The 18278-nt window shown below is 41.3% G+C and overlaps 1 protein-coding gene across 6 annotated transcripts in view; it reads left to right on the forward strand.

Annotated features, from left to right (window-relative positions):
- The first annotated feature begins 8150 nt into the window (after positions 1 to 8150).
- Positions 8151 to 18278, forward strand: part of LOC147889696 (cell division cycle 20.2, cofactor of APC complex-like) — a 37829-nt gene continuing 27701 nt past the window's right edge. For 5 of the 6 annotated variants that reach the window (XM_087391410.1, XM_087391411.1, XM_087391413.1 and 2 more), the window contains exons 1-6: positions 8151 to 8330; positions 8494 to 8618; positions 8732 to 8848; positions 8936 to 9127; positions 9244 to 9513; positions 9688 to 9790. In XM_087391410.1, coding sequence (XP_087247536.1) covers positions 8499 to 8618; positions 8732 to 8848; positions 8936 to 9127; positions 9244 to 9513; positions 9688 to 9790 — 802 coding nt within the window. In that variant the 5' untranslated portion in view covers positions 8151 to 8330; positions 8494 to 8498. The remainder of the gene's footprint in view (positions 8331 to 8493; positions 8619 to 8731; positions 8849 to 8935; positions 9128 to 9243; positions 9514 to 9687; positions 9791 to 18278) is intronic. The other variant, XM_087391412.1, reaches the window with a different exon arrangement.

Here is an 18278-nt window from a genome sequence, read left to right on the forward strand (position 1 = left end):
GAAATTTACATTTTTTTTAAAAAGATGGCCGTTTTGCACAATGTCTTTTGACAAAAGACATAAAAACCATCTTTTTTTTAAAAAAAATCGACAACAATATTTCAGAAAACAAGCATGAAAACCTTTACTTAGAATACAAAATCCACATAAAATATAATAGTGTCTCAAAACCTTTACAATATGGACCTATGTATCCAATGCAAATAAAAGGGCCATGGCATGACATATTTCAAAAGTCTAACATGTTAGAAATTACATTGCTTCACAAATATACATGCCATTTATTCTAGAAAGAATACTACTCATTCTCAAATCCTATACCTTCAAATTCACTAGAGCTAAAGCTTTGTGGGGTAAAAGTTGTAAGAGCCTTCCTCCTCCAAACTATCCAATAGAACATTCTCTGATTCAACCTAGCCAAGTTGAGATGCCACCCTCTTTCTTGCATGGCGTGTCTTGGCTTTAACTTGTGCACTGCATCCAATCAATGTCTTTGGAATCTTTCGGGATAATGTTATGTATTGTGTCGCCTTTGGCAATTGCCCTGCTTATCTTAATTAAAATGCATATACCAAAATATATAACCCAATTGATCAGTCAATGATATCATCTACCAAGCTCTACCTTTCTTGCTTTATGCAACCAAGCTATATGCTTGGTCAATGATATCATTGACCGAGTGAGCCAAAACCTTTGAAAGCTCTAAATTATTTGGGAAAATTTTAAACTTTTTGCAGATACATATTTTGGTACTTTTGACATCAGAAATGAGATTGGAAGGCCCCAAAACCCTAAAACCGACTGCAAACATAGGTACCTTCTGATGATTTTTTTAAAAAGCCCAGAGAGAAAAGCATGCACCCACGTGCTAGGTCGATGATACCATCTACTTGATTGATGATGTCATCGACCAATAACGTTCTTGGTAGATGATATCATTGATCAAACGCATGCCAGGTAGATGGTATCATCGACCTAGAGCCGGGTGCATGCTTTCCCATCTAGAATTTTCAAAAAAGCATCGAACGGTATTCATATTTGCAGTCGTTTTCAAGGTTTTGGGGCCTTCCGAGATCATTTATAATGTCAAAAGTACTAAACTATGAATCTACAAAAAAAATTACTTTTTTTTTCTCAAATAATTTAAAGGTTTTGGTTCACTCGAATCAAAGTTTTCTATTCTTTCTTTATGTGATTTAAAAAGTGGGTGAAAAGTCTTGTTCGGACAATAATGAGTAGAACATGCTATTAGGTGCAACAAGTTAAGATAATAAAAGTTATTTTTTGATAAAAACACAAAGGTCACGAGAAGGAAAAATCTTTAAGAGTTTGAGAATATAGAAAATCGAAAGATATTTTGCGATATAGTGGAGGCCCTTTTTAATTTATAGGCATGATGTTTGAAAAATGGTTGATTTTCACTACAAGGTTCGCCAAAATCATTGCCGTTGAGAAATCTTAGGTATGTTTGACTCTGATCTCTCTATCAATGATATTATAGTGTCTTCACGCCCGTATGTTGAAGAGTTAGAGGTGCAATTTAAAGAGTTCTTTTCAAGGGATGCAGTGATGATTGACAGTGCTCACAGTATGTGCAGCTCAAGGATGTTCAGGCTGCAACAGACCAACCACAGAAGTTAAATAGAGATGTAAGCAAGGTGCCACTGAATAAAAAGAGAGTGGACATGACATGTCCCATTCATAGAAAAAAATGATGTCTAGTTGATTACATGTATTGCTTCATCTATTATTTGCATATGGTCCTTGCAGAAGATGTAGTTTAGGAGGACAATCAGGAACCAAGAGAGGAGAGTAGTTAGCATACTACAAGGCAGAGGATGAGCAAGAACCAAGAGAGGAGGACAGGGAGGATAATACAAGGGTAGAGGATGATGAAGCCCAAGAGATTATTTGAGGACATTGATTTAGAGGTAGAGAGGGATTTAAGTCAGAGGCTTGATACTGAAGTGGTTAGGAGAGAAAACACCAAAATGGTTGCACGTCTATAGTAGTTATCTAATTTAGAGAAGAGTCCTGACTGCATCCCTACATGTCATATTGGTGACAACAACTATGTTTGATTACAGATATTCAAACGGTGTTTCAAATAAGGGAGGATTATTGCCTCGTAATCATTGCACAAAATCTTGAGGAAGATGAAGATTTTGTGGAGTCAGATATAGATAAATATTTACTATTAGATGCAAACGTAAAGGATTCTAAGTTCCTCTCTAATGCAAATACATTAACCTTGATGTGCAAAGATGCAGCGCATTATGAACAGACCATTCCCACCAAAAGTGAATTCCAAGAAAGTTAGGCGAAACTAAACATTATGCACATGGGAAAGGAACCAGGTACCCAACCGTCCAACCGAGCACTATGCACATGGGAAAGGAATCAATTACCCCAACTGTCCAATAGAGCAACACATCAATCGACATAAGGACAGATACTCTACTTGTTGATGCAAGAATCAGAAAGCTTGTTTGTTCATAATGATGTATACTTATCCTTCTGTATTTTCTTAATGTTGGCTTGTACTAGGAAAAGACACAACCCTAGGAGTGTACACTCAACAATTTCAATTTCCAGAGGTTATAATATTCCACTAGAAGTACTCAAAGGACAATCTAGAATTCCCCTTGTTCGCAATAGAAACCCTATTTAGTTATCTTGGGGGATATCACGTATGGTGGAATGCATAAATGGTAATTCTTTTAGAGAAGCAGTTAGCTGTTAGAACTTTTGGCCAAGGTCCCGTAACAATTCTTAATTTTTGAGTGCTTTTTCATGGATTTAAATTAATAACTCAAGAATTTTTTTTGACATGAATAGGATCCTTAAAAACAAGAAATACAAAACTAGGATTTCATAGTAGTTTTTGCATTATTAGTGCAACATTATAGAGACAATGTGTGAAATTAATTATGTGGAAATGACAGTGCTAGAAAGTAAACTTTTGATTCTTGAGTGACATTTTCATGAAGCAAACTTCCCAGTTAGGAAGGATTTTTAGGATTAGTCCAAAGATAGGCATATGAGTCCAAAATTAATGAAATATGTGTTTACATAAGGAGTATAAGGGGCAGTTAAAAACCATTATGTTGAACCCATGTGCTATAGGGGGTTTTTACATAGTGAACCCCAAGGATCCCCGACTTCTTTCGCACCTGCTACTACTACTAGAGGGTCAATGTCAAGCTCATCTGTGCCTTCACTCCTTGTTACACCATTCATATCTCTTGTCTTTGGCCACTAATTCCCTACCTACTACAAGTTCAAAAATAACAATAATATTAGCATTAGATTTAGGTATCTGACCTCCATCTTGGCACATTGGCATTCACCTTTGCCAATCTTCTTCTTCTTCTTGGTGGTCTACCCCAGTCTGTCTAGGGATGTGCTCTTCCTCTTCTTCCGAGCAATTTGTTCCAATGTCGCATTATTATCACCTACATGAATCAAAAACAATGTCAAATTAGGCTCTTAAAGCAAGGCAACTTGCATTCAATTCAAAAGTGAAATATTACAGCCTCCAACAATAGAGTCAAGTCCAACTCACTAGATATAAGGGAGGCCATTGATCCAAGAACCATGTCTTTAGTTTCCTTGGCCACCAATCGCATGGGACATGTTAAGGGGCTTCTCCCTAAGTGTCTCTGGGCTAGTTTTTCTAGTCGATGCATGAATGAGATGCCAAACTCAATCATGAAAGAAGATGTGAAATTTCAGTTACAAATGTAGAGCCCACGATCAACTAACCCGTCTCATTCTTTAGGGTTAGAGTATGGCTCTTCAAGGTGTAGCCTACTTACACCTGCCCATTGGTTTTCCCTCTTTTGGAGAGTCATGACTGTCTCATCAGGTCGGCCATCATCGCCGTGTACCCCTTCCAAGTATCCATACTTGTGTTGATTGGGTTTCTCATGCATTGTTCAAGTGATTCCTTCTTTTGTGAAGAAACAAAAGCGCCTGTCAAAGCATATAATTTGCATAATAATCTTCTACCAGACCATCTATTCCTACAAGCAATTGGTACCATGGCATACACTCAACAGTACCTGCAAATAATAAATCTGTGGAGGAGGATCCGAGAATGCTACAGCAATAAACATAAATATATTATTATTTTAGTGAGAGTAAAAGTGCTAAAGGACATCTTCTTAACCTCATTACTTTGATAACGCGTTTTATCTGCATTAGTAGGGCATTAATAATATAATAGTGGTTTCATACCAGTAGATAAGAAGAACACACAACCTATTATTCTAAACATGCTCGACATCACCATAATCATGGCCATCAAGGACTCCTCGCTTACATCCTATCTCTCGCTCGGGTTTAGTACCCACATCTAGCACATTGGCTGCAGCAACTAAGCTTTATGGTTTACATAAAACATGTAAGCTTAGTAACTTTATGTTTGATCAAATGCAAAGTCACTAAGGCCATTGAAATTATTTGTAGGTAATTGGGACTTTAACAGTGATGGGTGTCAACTCAACATTGTATGAGAATCCATGTGCCATATGTAAGGGCAACAAAATATCCAAATATCAGAGAAGGTTTATTGCCTAGCTTGCAACAAGCCATCTTCCCTCCTCAAGATCTTGAAAGGAAAGGATGTTATAACAATAGCCGAGGGAGAAACGATTGATGTAATCTACACAATTGTCGATAAAGTTCTAAAGCTGCCTCGACCATTTGCAGATTTGCTTCATGGGAACACACCCTTCCCAAAGTCATATCTATTCAACAAGAAAATAGAAGGTCTCTTCTTGATGATCATGCTCGGCTCAGTGGGTATATTGCTCCTACTATGGAGGAGGAAAAGTGAGCCCTTCACTTGATGTAATGAGAAGTCTATTTTCCCAATGTAAGAAGGAACGTGCTTGCAGAGAAGCACTTTGTAAAAGTTGTTTGCTTGCTAATAAAGGCTTCTCTTAAGTTTGTAAAAGTTGTTTGGTTGCTAATAAAGACTTCTCTTAAGTGTCTCTTTTCGCAATTTGTGGTTGGTGATGAAATCTACTCACATGGATATCGATTTTCTACAAACTTTTCCAGAGAACAAGTGTGTCTTATTGTGTATATCATATATACTCCACTTTCACATATCGACTTAGTCTTTATCAAAGAAATTAAAGGATTTGATAACATCAAATACCGTGCGCTTCATTGAATGGAAGAATAGTTTTGACAATCCAACTTTTGAGAGCATATACCCAAGAATGAAGAAATTTGAAAGCTACCTTCATTACATAGAAGATACAAACTTTGTGTTGAGTCCTTTTGACTCCTTTGCGTTGTCCTCATTGGCTAGCACATATGCTTTTGGACTTGAATTCATTTTTGGCGACAATGACACGAAGTATAAAGTGTATGAGAGTTGCAACTCTAGCACAAGGAATTTAACCATATAGATTTTCATCCAATGTTTGAGTACGACTGTTTGACAGTTTAAGTTTTCAGAATGGACGATCAAAAGGAGAAGATGGTCTATAAACATGGAGGAGTGCTTGCAAAAGCTTGTACTAGAAGAAGGGCACACAAAATCTAGTATTATTAAACAATATATGCAACAAACCTACCATTTGTGCAACATTTTGGTTTCCACCATCAAGAGGAAGGTGCTTAAAATAAAGCAAATCACAAATGAGATGCATGGCAAAAGAACTAAAGAAGTAGAGACTTTATATCCACAATGTTCATCTTCAAGGACTATCATCCGAATGAAGCCAAGGAGAGGATTTCCATTGACAGTAACATCAGCTCTAGCAAGTTTTTGCAAATATTTGGAAGTTGCTTGCACTGGATGGAAAAATATATAAAAGAAACCAAATACATGCCGTCATACGATTGCCTCTCATGCAAAAGAATGGTTTTCAATAAACAAAGCATCTATGTTAGCAAGAGAACATTTGAATGGCTACAAAGAAAAAGAGAAAATCTAAATGTTGAATTCATCGAGAAACACCATACAATTTGCCTCAAAATGTAACAAAGCAATATGTTCTCCTAAATACTTCGCACCAATGAACATAGCATTGAATGCGCCATTATTTCTCGTATGCATGTTAAATGACGTGGAGGAGCACTTGGTAGCACCCATGCTTGCTTTCACACAAATCAGGGAAATATTCAATGGGCAACTAGGCCATTGGGAGCATTGTGAATGTATTGGCCGACACAAGCAAGATACAACACGTGTTGCTGCGCTTCGTGAATAATTGTTGGAATCAAGAAGAGAATGCAAGATAGATGAACCTTTGGAATTGGAAAGGTTTGGCCGTACACCCTGATGAAAACATTGAACATACTAGTGGATACACCATTATTTACAGCCCACAAAGTCATTATAAACAATGAGTGGTACAAACATATACTAGGAACAAGCTCGCAACAGATCAATTCCTCCGAAGAAGGATACAAAGACAATAGCAACTGCAGAGATGAAGAGGAAATTGAGAGTGACACCTTGATACATGATAAGTGCAGGGCAAGCCATAGACTTTGCAACACAAGCTATGTATGTGGCACCTTCCAAAAATCAAAGACCAGCAGGTATTTTCAAAGATGTGCACAGCGAGGAGTTGAATTTCCCAACATTATATTTTGGCTCTCGAAGTACAATTGGCAATACTAGACTAACAAATTTGGATATAGTGAAGTGGGAAATAACACACAAATCGTTAAAATTCACTCATAATATTACCAATCTATTTTTTATATCTATCAAACTTTTGATACATCAAGTGATGCATCTATATGGGTGCGTTTGAGGAAAGGAATGCTTGAGAATAGACTATTGTGTGTGAGGGATGTTAAAAACAACACCAACATTGAGAAGATACTTAAATCAGGAATAGGATATTGGGACTTTAAGAACTTGCATACTTCACCCAACCACAAAGAGAGGCTACGCAAAGAGGAATTCACTATGATGTGGCAATTGTGGCCCCCTACCTTTTTCATCACTTTCTCATGTGCGGAACAAATGTGGGATCCTTTGGTTAGTGACTTGAAGACAAGATACAATCCAAGGAGCATGCCTACTACACTTGCATGAGAAGAAGCAGATGTCATGCGATTGGTCAGGCAGAACCCTACATTTTGTGCTCGATACTACACTCACAAAATACAAAATATGCTTTTTCTACTACTCAAAGATAGCTCCATACTGGGAGGTGTTGTTGATTACTTCTTTGTCACATGATTCCAAAGCTGAGGAAGTCAACATGAACATGGGATCTTGTGGGTCGACAATGCACCAAAATATAATTCGAGCAGTCAGATGAGCTGATAGCGTTCATAGATGGGCACATAACATGTTTGATAAAAATTTGTTAAAATCCAAACATGAATGAAATACAGACTCATAAACATACAAAAACATGTGTGAAGAGGCATCATAAACTCTGCAGATTCCACTATCCCAAGCCGCCATTGCATGAAACAATGATAGTTGCGTCGCTTGAGGGTGAGGATAGGGGAAAATACAAGGAAGTTAACGAAAAAGTTCAACGATAAATTCAGGAGCTCAAAACAATAGAAGGCACTTCATTTCTTGAATGGCTTCAATTTGTGCAAGTCGACTTAGAAACATACATCCTTGCATTGAGGGCATCGATAACCAAACCAACATTATTCCTTATACGTCAGCTTAAAGGTATGTTTACAAATGCGTGGGGGGCAAGGGCTGTGATAATGACTGCGGAGAGGAGGCGTGCACGGCATGTGATAAGCTTGCCATTCATTAAAGATTACTTGTGCTATACCCGTGCTTTGCACGTTGCACGAGCATTAAATGCTCACCACACCGAACTTCCAATCTCTCTCTTTCCTCTCTCCAAACCTCCAATCTCCCCTCGAACCACCATCCTCTTGCCATGTCACTTGCTTCGGTCAACTTCTCCTTAATATATAATATATATAGAGAGAGAGAGAGAGAGAGAGAGAGAGAGAGAGAGAGAGAGAAGAGAAGAGAAGCCTTCAATGCCTTGAACCAGGTGTGAGATAGACAAATTAATTGAATTTAGGAGCGAGGCCAAAAAGATTTAGGCCTTTGTTGTTTGAGGATGTTTGTTATGGGGTTACCGTTAAAAGCCTTTTCCATATCACTATGGTAATTCTTTTATTGCCTCCTTTTTCTCTTTGGTCTCTTGGGAAGATCTTGCAGCTCTCCCTTCCGGAAACCTCTGCAAGATCCCTCCCATTTCAGCTTCATCCTCTCCTTCAATCAATTCATCTCTCACGAAACGCTCCGCCATCTCCCACAGTTTGCAACATATTACCTTCATTTGATGCTTTCCGTACGGATCCTTGCAGAAGTAGGCTTTGGCTTCGCCTTTTCCTGCTCGCTTTGCTTTCATCGCCTCATCGAATTTTGGAAAATTGAATAGCTCACCTTATCTTCCCTGCAATTTTGAGCTAGAGACTTGTATGTTGTCATGGAATTTCCAACGAGTAAGAGACACCTTCTTGATGAAACAGGATCTATGTTAGCCACGGTACCGCAAAAGCAGGGCATAGGAACGCCAAGACGACGGATATTACAGGCTTCGCAATTGCGCATTGTTCCTCCAGCCCGTAAAACAACGTTCTATAATGGAATTCAGGTGATCTGCTCTGGCTGTTGCCTTTCGTTGCCGATGCAATGGACTGCTTCGTGTCAATGTCCTTTCAAAAGAATTTATAACTATTCATCTCATCCTGGATATGCGGGGAACAGGGAGATAGGTTCATTCCCAATCGCAGTGCAATGGATCTCGAAATTGCTCACTTCAATCTCTTCCGGGAGACTAAGGAAAACGCCTCGTCAGCGCTGAATGTTGCCTCACCTGTGAAGGTACGATTCCTTATTCTCTTTTTCAATGCTTCGCAGCGTATATATTCTGTTCTCTTTTCAGCGTATTAAAAGGACCATGTTCGGCAGGAAGAATACAGAAGGAAACTAGCTGAAAATCTTTTACATAATGGGAACGGCTTGGAGAGAAAAAAAATATTGGCTTTCAAGAGTAAGGAGAGCCCTACACAGGGAACTGGTGAGGATTCTCTGGAACATTGGTACTCAGCAGAGTGCATGGAGAGCTCTCTAGCAAGAAGGTTTCACCGGCATGTTCCTCAGGTAGAGGGGTCTCACAGGTTTATCCCATCAAGTCTGCAGCCTGGTTTATTCTGGATAAGCGTCTTTTCCTGCTCATTCCTCAGCTCAAGTCAAATGTTTGTTTTCGAGCTTTGTAGTCACCAGAAAGAATTCTTGATGCCCCTGAACTGGTGGATGACTACTACTTGAATCTTCTCGACTGGAGTTGCAAGAATGTTCTGGCAGTTGCTTTAGGGACGACAGTCTACCTTTGGGATGCAGAGTCCGGTGCAATCAGCCAATTGATGCAGACAACTGAAGAGGATGATTATGTTACAAGTGTTGCCTGGGCTGCAGATGGAAAACATATTGCAGTGGGCATCAACACGTCCGAAGTTCAAATATGGGATGCTTGTAAGGGGAACCAGGTGCCATTCTTGTTTTCCATAGTTCTCAATATATAAGGTGGTCTTCTATTTCAAAGTACAGAGATAACATCAATGCATGACTAACAATTGCAGTTTTTTCTCATCTGCTCTTTATGTATCGATATTATCTTGCCTCCAATTAACAATAAAAATGCAATCGTTTGGCAAACGTAGGTGCGACGGATGGCAGGTCACTCGGCTCGAGTTGGAAGCCTTTCATGGAATGGCCCTATCCTTTCATCTGGAGGCCGAGACAGTCGGATTATCAATCACGATGGTATGTCTCCAAATGTTGAGCATGATGTCTATGCAGCAGCACACTCACACATGCACGCACGCACGCATTTGCAATTCCATTTGCACTTGTATAAATTACATTATGCACCAAGTGTTGTTGGTAAGAAGCGTAGTTACATCAAACACTTCACTTTTATTCATGTTCTTTGATTTTAAAATCACAATGGATTATTCTTTTCAAGAGTAGGGTGTTATGAAGTGTTTCTTCTCACTAAAATTTTTGAAGTATGTATTTCAAGATATGAAATTTGGAAATGTTTTAAACAAGCCATTATTTGATGTTGGATAATGAGGACACAGCTACAAGAACAAATTCCTAAAAGCCTTCACATCTGTGAATGCCACATACATACTATCATTAATTACATCCATGCAAGAATTAAACCCCAGCAGGAACTACTTATTGCACTTTTAAGATTGTGGATCACCAAATGCTCCCCTCACATTGACAGCCAGTATGATTTCTAGGAAGGCCCTTTGTTAATTAAACACAAGACAAGAAAAAGAAGAAGTCATAGATGGAAGGAGACAGATCAAGAAGAAGAGGGTGATGATTGATAATGCCATAAATCTGAGAAGATCAACACCAACAAGGATAATAAGAAACAACCAGCTAGTCCAGTAAGGCTGCCATTTGTCCAGCCCTGCTGCAGGACTGCAGACCGCTGATGACACCCCAAACATCCCGTACCTGCTGCTGTACTGCCAACGAATACATGCTGCACTGCTGACCAGCACAGGCTATAAATAGGCTGTCCCTAGAAGAATCCTTCTTATTTTGCTTATCCTTTCTGGGTTTGCCTTTACCCCTACTAGGGTTTGCCTTTATCCTTACTGGGGTCTGCATTTACCCTTTCTCGCAGAATTGGTAAGTGCCTTTCCTCCTCGTCAGCATCACTACCCTGCAACTTCAACCCAGCTTCTTCTTAGAGCAACAGAGGACAAACCTCCTCGAATGGGAGAGGCCTCGACCATTCTATTGGACATCAAACACTTCTAATATTGAGTCGTCAGGTCAGTCTCTAGCCCATTGAAGCTACGTGGAAGCTTGTTGAGGAACAATATGACAAGCTGATTGCTGTCAACCTTTTGGGCTCCTCCTTTTTCTGATCCACTTTCTGCTTCCTAGAGTCTTGCACAAGATGTCTAGGCTGATCACAGAAATGCAATTTCTCTTTTTCTTATGTTCCCTGAAGAATCCTTCTTCTTTTGCTTATCCTTACCGGGTTTGCATTTACCCTTTACTAGGGTTTTCCTTTACCCTTTCTCTCAGAAGCGGTAAGTGCCTTCTCGTCACCTTCACTGTCCTGCAACTTCGACCTAACTTTTTCTTGGAGCAACAGAGGACAAACCTCCTCAAACCAGAGAGGCTTCGACCATTCTCTAGTCGCTAGGTCAGTCACTAGCCCATTGACGCCACTGCTAAGGAACATCATGGCAAGCTGATTGTTGTCAACCTTTTGGACCATTGCTGCAAGTTGATCCTTGAGAACCTTCGCCTTGACTAGATGGTCGTTGACAGATTGCCCCTCTCCCAATGCCATTGTGAATAATTGATTATGGAGAGTAAATCACAATGTGACTCCTTATCTTCGAGGCTGGGTTAATCGTTCCCATCCGGCATCCCCTTCTTCAGAAATTAAGAATAGTTGCCATGGCTACTTTTGTAGATTCCTTGAAGTTCCCGTCAACCTTAAAACTTTTCCACTCATTGCAAACCTCTCTTTATCAATTCACATCTTGTGAATTAAGTTACCTTTCTTTCTTTGGAGAGCAAAGGCCTCCACCTTTAATCGTCTTCGAATTAGATCTTTGGAGTAAGCTACTGGCTTATCTGGCTTTGCCATCAAGGACATTCACCTCTTTGGCTCTGATACAATGTTAAACAAACCTCTACTTGCAGTAGCTTAGCACAGCATAGCTAATCAACGTTTATACCCTAAACGTCCCATACTTGCTGCTATACTACTGACTAGTACGTGCTGTACTTCTGACTAGCGCACTCTATAAATAGGCCCTCTGCAGGTGCCTCTTCTTTTATAGAATGAGCCAACTTTGGTGGGTTCAGTGGCCCGTGTGGCTGCTGCTAAACTTCTTAAAGAAAGATGTACAATTGCTGCACAAGTGGCAGCCTGTCTGCTGCCCATGTGGCAGCCTCTTTCAATCTCCCTACATGTGGCAGTGTGGCACGCTGCACAATCTACACCCAACATCTTGTAGGTGTCAAGCATCATTACAACTCCTCATTTGGGGGCTCACGGGTGGGGCATTGACCCTAAGTTTCCAACAATTGTATATGTATATGAATGGTTATGTAGTAGACATGCAATTAAGTTATTATTACTCTTTTATTTTTGCCATTTACTCATAATTTTGCCTTACAAACTCCCTTTCCTTAGCTGAGCTTTGATGAGGATGCTGTTAGAGCCAAGTGGAGTTGGCTCTTGGTTCCTTTGCGGGTGGATGATTTTTATTGCTTCATATCCTTGCAGCTTCAGCATAACTCTAACCCTCTTCCCATTAAGGACTCCATGCATCTTACTAGATCATGGGAGTCAAAAATGGATTGCCACATGGGCAAAATAATGAAGCAAGCCGCTTCATCCTCATGGAAGATTTCTACTTCCTTATACTTGAAATAAACATTTGAAACATAGAGTATCTTTCATAGCCATCTAGTACGGGTCAAGAACCTCTTACTTGTAGAGTCCTTGTGCACTTTTTGAGGACTTGAGAGTTTAAAGGCTGCATTTCTTTTAAAAAAAGACTTTTGTGGTTGACTAGATTGAAAGATATGACTTGACTTTCAAACGAGATTTTAGATTTAGTTATAGAATCGTCATAGATTTGAGCAAATGTAATGGCCTCTTGTAAAGATTTTGAAGTATTCCTACGTGCTTCAATGCTATAATATTCTTTTAAGGTCGCACTTTAAGACCCTTAATTTTGTGAAACTCAGTAGGTCTTCTAATTTAGGACTGGCTGTACAATGCCTAGCAATATATTGTTTTAATGGGGACTTTTCCATATTTAAAGAATCCCATGATTCCCAATATATTCCTTGTTCATTTATTGGAGGGAATTTCTACTTACAATTGCAATGAGGTATTGGAAAGCAAGTTCATCCACAACTTATATGCTTTGTTACCCACAAGTTTCTTCAATAACTTGCAGCTTAGGATGTGTAGATTTCAGCCTAGGGATATCTTGCCATTCGGAGAAAGGTATAAAGAGTGCGTTTAATACTTACACGATCGATGGTTCACCAAACTATTTGCAAACACTACCAACCCTAATAATAGGCCAAGATGAAGGTCTCAACATTTCTTACCACCACAGAGAAGGACCTTTGAACACGTGAGCCTAAATCCATAGAATATCATTGTGCGAATCCATAGCATGACCCACTGTGATTCATGCCCGCCTCTTTATCCTGCTAATTGTTGCATACACTCACGAAGCATTTGCTCAGGATTACATCTCTCTAGCCTACTCTGTAGAGGCCCGATCAACTGCTTTGATATGCTAGGAAGATCTTATCACCTAGCCATGACAGATCATCGTGAAGGAAGCTCAGAATCTCTAGGTGCATCCATTGCCACCCTTAAGCCTAGTTGTTAGGGTCTTAGCATATGTTAGGAAATAGGATGGTAATGGTGGGAAAAGGTGGTCCTATCCATAAAGTTAAGGTGGGAGAGGACACATGGTATCGTTTCATGTGTTTAGGAGGTTTTGGCCAAGGACCCGTGGCATCATTTCATGTATTTAGGAGGTTGTGTCAAGGACACATGTCATCCTTCCATGCTTTCCAATCCCTAAAGAAGGGGATCCTGTCATGTGCACAGATTGGTATCCGACATGTACTGGGTACACAAGACTAGCTCACGTAGCCTAGGGAGGCTTAGAGCTAGGCAGGCTTGATTCTCGGGTTGAGTGGCAAGGGTACGAACCAGTTAGAGAGAGGTCTTCGCTAATTTTGGCGCTTGGGGCCCGAGTCTATAAAAGAGGCCCAGAGGTTCAGTTCTCAGAGAGCCGATGGGAGCAAGTTTCGTTCCCAGGTGCTAGGTCTGATCCTGGATTGAGTCGCGGATGCGCGCCTGCATCATAGCGTAGCCCAAGGCCCAACAGCAGATCCCAGGCTTCACAGCGCCACCTGGTGGTATGGGACACCAGGCTGGCTAGCTGGTTGGGAGTTTGTGCCAGTAGCTCAGCTCGTGGCTCGGAGGGGACATCTCCTGATTCGGGATCACATCCCGTAGATGTCATGGTTGGGTGGTGAGCAGCCTGCTTAGTTTCCTCACGTTGTGTGTGTTCTTGTGTTTGCTCGCAGATCAGAGGTTTCAGGAGTGCTGGGACGTGTCAGTTGGTATACTCCTGAGGTAGGAACTTCTGTTGTGAGAATTTTGGACGATTTCTTCTCCAGGTATGCCCTAATTTCGAAATTCGTGCTGCAAGTGTCTGCTGGTTCATCGCTTAAGGGAAGTGGTTATGATTTAGGGAAAGAAGGAAGGAGAGAGAGAGAGTGCAGGGTGATTTCGTTGCAAGAAGTGACAGGTTGAGAGAGAGGGAGAGGTGTGTAGTTAGGAGGAAGAAGTGGGGTCGAGGTAAAGGCGTCAAAAGGGAGTCAGGAGAGAGTGTAAAGTTGGGGCGAACCAAAGGGGGATCCCGCATGTCGGCTGGCTGCTCAGGCGTTGTGATGGCAGGTAGAAGGGGAGCGCAGGAAGGTGCGAAACAGGATAGGGACAGATCGCAATTTGGGTCAGCTGCTTTTCGGGGGGGCCTGGGGGCCTAAAAAAAGCGCTACCCCTCCGTTTTTGGAAGGTGAGCTTTTGGAAAAGCAGGGCTTTACTAAAAGCCTGCTAAAAAAAAAAGCGTTACCCCTCCATTTTTGGAGGGTGAGCTTTTGGAAAAGCAGGGCTTTACTAAAAGCCTGCTCTCCCGCCATAAGTTCGGCCAAATTGCCTTCTCCCATATCCTGTAGATTGTGCAGAATTCCAGCCCTCTACACCTTCCTGCTATAAGTTCGGCTTTAAAAAAAAGCGTTACCCCTCCGTTTTTGGAGGGTGAGCTTTTGGAAAAGCAGGTTTTACTAAAAGCCTGCTCTCCCGCTATAAGTTCGGCCAAATTGCCTTCTCCCATAGCCTGTAGATTGCACAGAATTCCAGCCCTCTACACCTGTACAGCCTGCTACAGCACTTCGTACGGACAGCCAGGAGCGGAGTCCCAGGTTCTAGAATCTGAGCTGAATCGTCAGCTCAGCTCAGCTCAGCCCGCTTACCTTCTTCATGGACCAGCTTTCCCTTCTTCCATCGCCTCCTTCTTGGCCAGCTTCCACTTCGTCTCTACCTCCTAGCTCCGAGGCCACCTGCTCGTTTCTCTTCTCTAGCCTATCTTCTTTTCAGATCAGATTTCAGTCATGGCTGATTCTGTACACCCTGAGCTTGCGACGGGAGACCAGGATTTGAAAACTACCATGATTCGTTCCATGTTGCAGGCTTGGGTTGGAGTTCTTTCCACCACAATAAAGCCTTTCCTGACATAAACCCGGCTGCAAGCTGTATTTTCTTGTCATCTGGATAAGGATGAAACTGGAAGTGTACTTGCCACTTGTGCAACCAAGTGTCAACAACCTCCTTGATACGATACTTTTGATCTCCGGGAAAAGGATCTGGAGTGATGTTCGGACCTAACACTTCCTTCGTACCTTGAAGCTAAAGAAGGAAGGACGTTGCTTCTTCTGCGAGGAGCGGGGTCACACTAAGAACGATTGTCCTAAGTGCAAGAACCAAAAGCAAGCGTCGGGACCGAAGCTCCAGGCGGCTCCGGGTACCAAAGCCAAGGGAGCTAATCAAGTTGCGATGACAGGTATTTCTGTAAATGTCATTACTTGCCCACTTTCTTGTAATTGCACTTTTAATACTTCGTTATTTGGTTCCCATGATCTTTTCCCAGTTTATGGAGAAGTTAGGGACCAAAGAGTTCACATTCTCTTTGACCCGGGGAGCTCTCACAACTTTGTTGATTACAAACTTGTGCAGAAGATGGGACTGTCCACGATACCTAGCGATCACACCTATGAGGTGCAGCTTCCAGCTGGGAAGCAGTTTTGGGATCGCAAGATTGAAGCCCTTTCTATCCGGATTCAAGAATACAGAGCGGCTCTTACGTGCTATGTCATGCACTTGGAGCATGTAGACTTGTTAATCGGAATTGAGTGGTTTAAAACCCACGATATTCAGATTGGATGAAAGGACGATATTCTTTCTTTTTTGGATAAGGACACCTAATTTTGTATTCAATGTGATAACATTCCTTCTTCTCAGGGACCTATTGTATCTGCGATGCAGCTTCGGAATATATTAAACACTTCTCATTATGATGTCTATTAGTGTGTTTTGATTCCGCTTTCTTCATTTGTTGTCTCTGTTAATAACAAGAATGATTTAAGTGTGTTTGAACACCGTGAATTGAGCATGTTGTTAGATGATTTCATGGATGTATTCCTCGCTCAACTGCCGGAAGGTTTACCTCCAGAACGGGCAGTAGATCATCGCATTGACTTAGTATCTGGGGCTCAACCTATTAGTGTTTCACCTCATAGGATGAGCCAGCTTGAGGAAGATGAGTTAGCTTCACAGCTACAGGATTACTTGACTATGGGCTATATTCGCCCAAGTAAATCACCTTGGGGAGCACCTGTCCTCGTAAGAAAGAAGAAAGATTCTACATGGAGAATGTGTATAGATTATAAACGATTGAATAAAGTGACAATTAAGAATCGATACCCTCTACCTCGTTCCGATGATCTAATAGACGGTTTGGCCGGAGCGAAGTATTTCACTAAGATTGATTTGCGTATGGGTTATCACCAAATCCGCATCTATGCTAAACACATAGATAGAACCGCATTTCGAACTAGGTATGGCCACTACGAGTTTCTTGTATTACCTTTTGGTCTGACCAATGCTCCTGCCACCTTCCAGTAAATTATGAACGATTTGTTCCAAGATTTTCTGGGCAAATTCGTTGTAGTGTTCTTAGATGACATCTTGGTATATAGCCGAACGCTAGAGGATCACATAGGATACCTCCGGATTGTCTTAGTTATTCTAAGACAGCCTAAGGTCTATGCCAAGATGAGTAAATGTGACTTCTTTATGAAGGAGATCATTTATGTAGGGCACAAGATTTCTTATGAAGGTATTAGCATTGATCTGGGATATTTCTGCGGAAGTCTGTGCATGATTATTCACACATCACGGCACCCTTGACAAACATATTGAAAGGTCTCCGGATTGTCTTAGTTATTCTAAGACAGCATAAGGTCTATGCCAAGATGAGTAAATGTGACTTCTTTATGAAGGAGATCATTTATTTAGGGCACAAGATTTCTTCTGAAGGTATTAGCATTGATCTTGGGTATTTCTGCGGAAGTCTATGGATGATTATTCACACATCACGGCACCCTTGACAAACATATTGAAAGGTCGTGGAAGCAGGTCTACCCAGCCGATCTCTTGGAATGATGCATTGAACAAGGCTTTTGAAACCTTGAAGTTTTCTATAAGGAAGCACCCGTTCTTGCATTACCCGATCCTACCCGGCCTTATGTTTTAGAGGCCGATGCGAGTGATTTTGCGATTGGGGCAGCTTTATTCCAAGAGGGCAGAACTGTAGCTTTTGAGAGTAAGAAGCTAGACGATGCCCAATATCGTCGGCCCACACTAGAAAAAGAACTCTATGCAGTAGTGTATGCCCTTAAGGTTTGGAGACACTACTTGTATGGTTCGAAGTTTCTTGTATTGACCGATCGTCAAGTATGTGTGTGATGGGTCTGACTTGAGGGGACGGAAAGCTAGATGGGCAGAATTAATGCAAGATTCTGATTTTGAAATACGTTATCGAAAGGGTTCGTTGAATAGTGTGGCGGATGCCTTAAGCCGAGTCAAGTTTGTAAATGCTATGTCATTTACGGAAATATCCTTAGACCTATTTCAATCCTTGAGAGGGCTTTGCGCAACTGATAGTCATTTCAGTTCTTATTGGCAGAGAGTCCAGGATGGGAGCTCCATGGTTGACCAGGACTCAGGGATTGTGCCACCTACGGTACAGGCGGCGGGAGGTCAGTGGATGATTAGGAACGGCTTGCTGTTCCGGAATGGAAAGATTTGTGTGCCAGATGTTCTGGAACTTCAATCCAAGATTCTGGTTTGCCACGAACGCGCAAGGGTCATGACTCCATTTGGGTCATAGTCGACCGTCTAACAAAAATGGCTAGATTCTTATCTACTAGAACAACTATTTCAGCTGTTCAGCTGGCTCACGAGTTTGTGGACCACTTGTTTAAGCTGTATGGTTTGCCCTCTGACATAGTCAGTGACAGGGACTCTAAGTTTACAAGTAACTTTTGGACACTTGTTTTTGAGAAGTTCGAAACTACTCTAAGTATGAGTTCCTCAGATCATGCA

This window comes from Dipteris shenzhenensis, chromosome 20 (genome assembly GCF_047967505.1).
Source record: "Dipteris shenzhenensis isolate YYH24624 ecotype China chromosome 20, Dip_SZ_1.0, whole genome shotgun sequence".
NCBI classification, from domain to species: Eukaryota; Viridiplantae; Streptophyta; class Polypodiopsida; order Gleicheniales; family Dipteridaceae; genus Dipteris; species Dipteris shenzhenensis.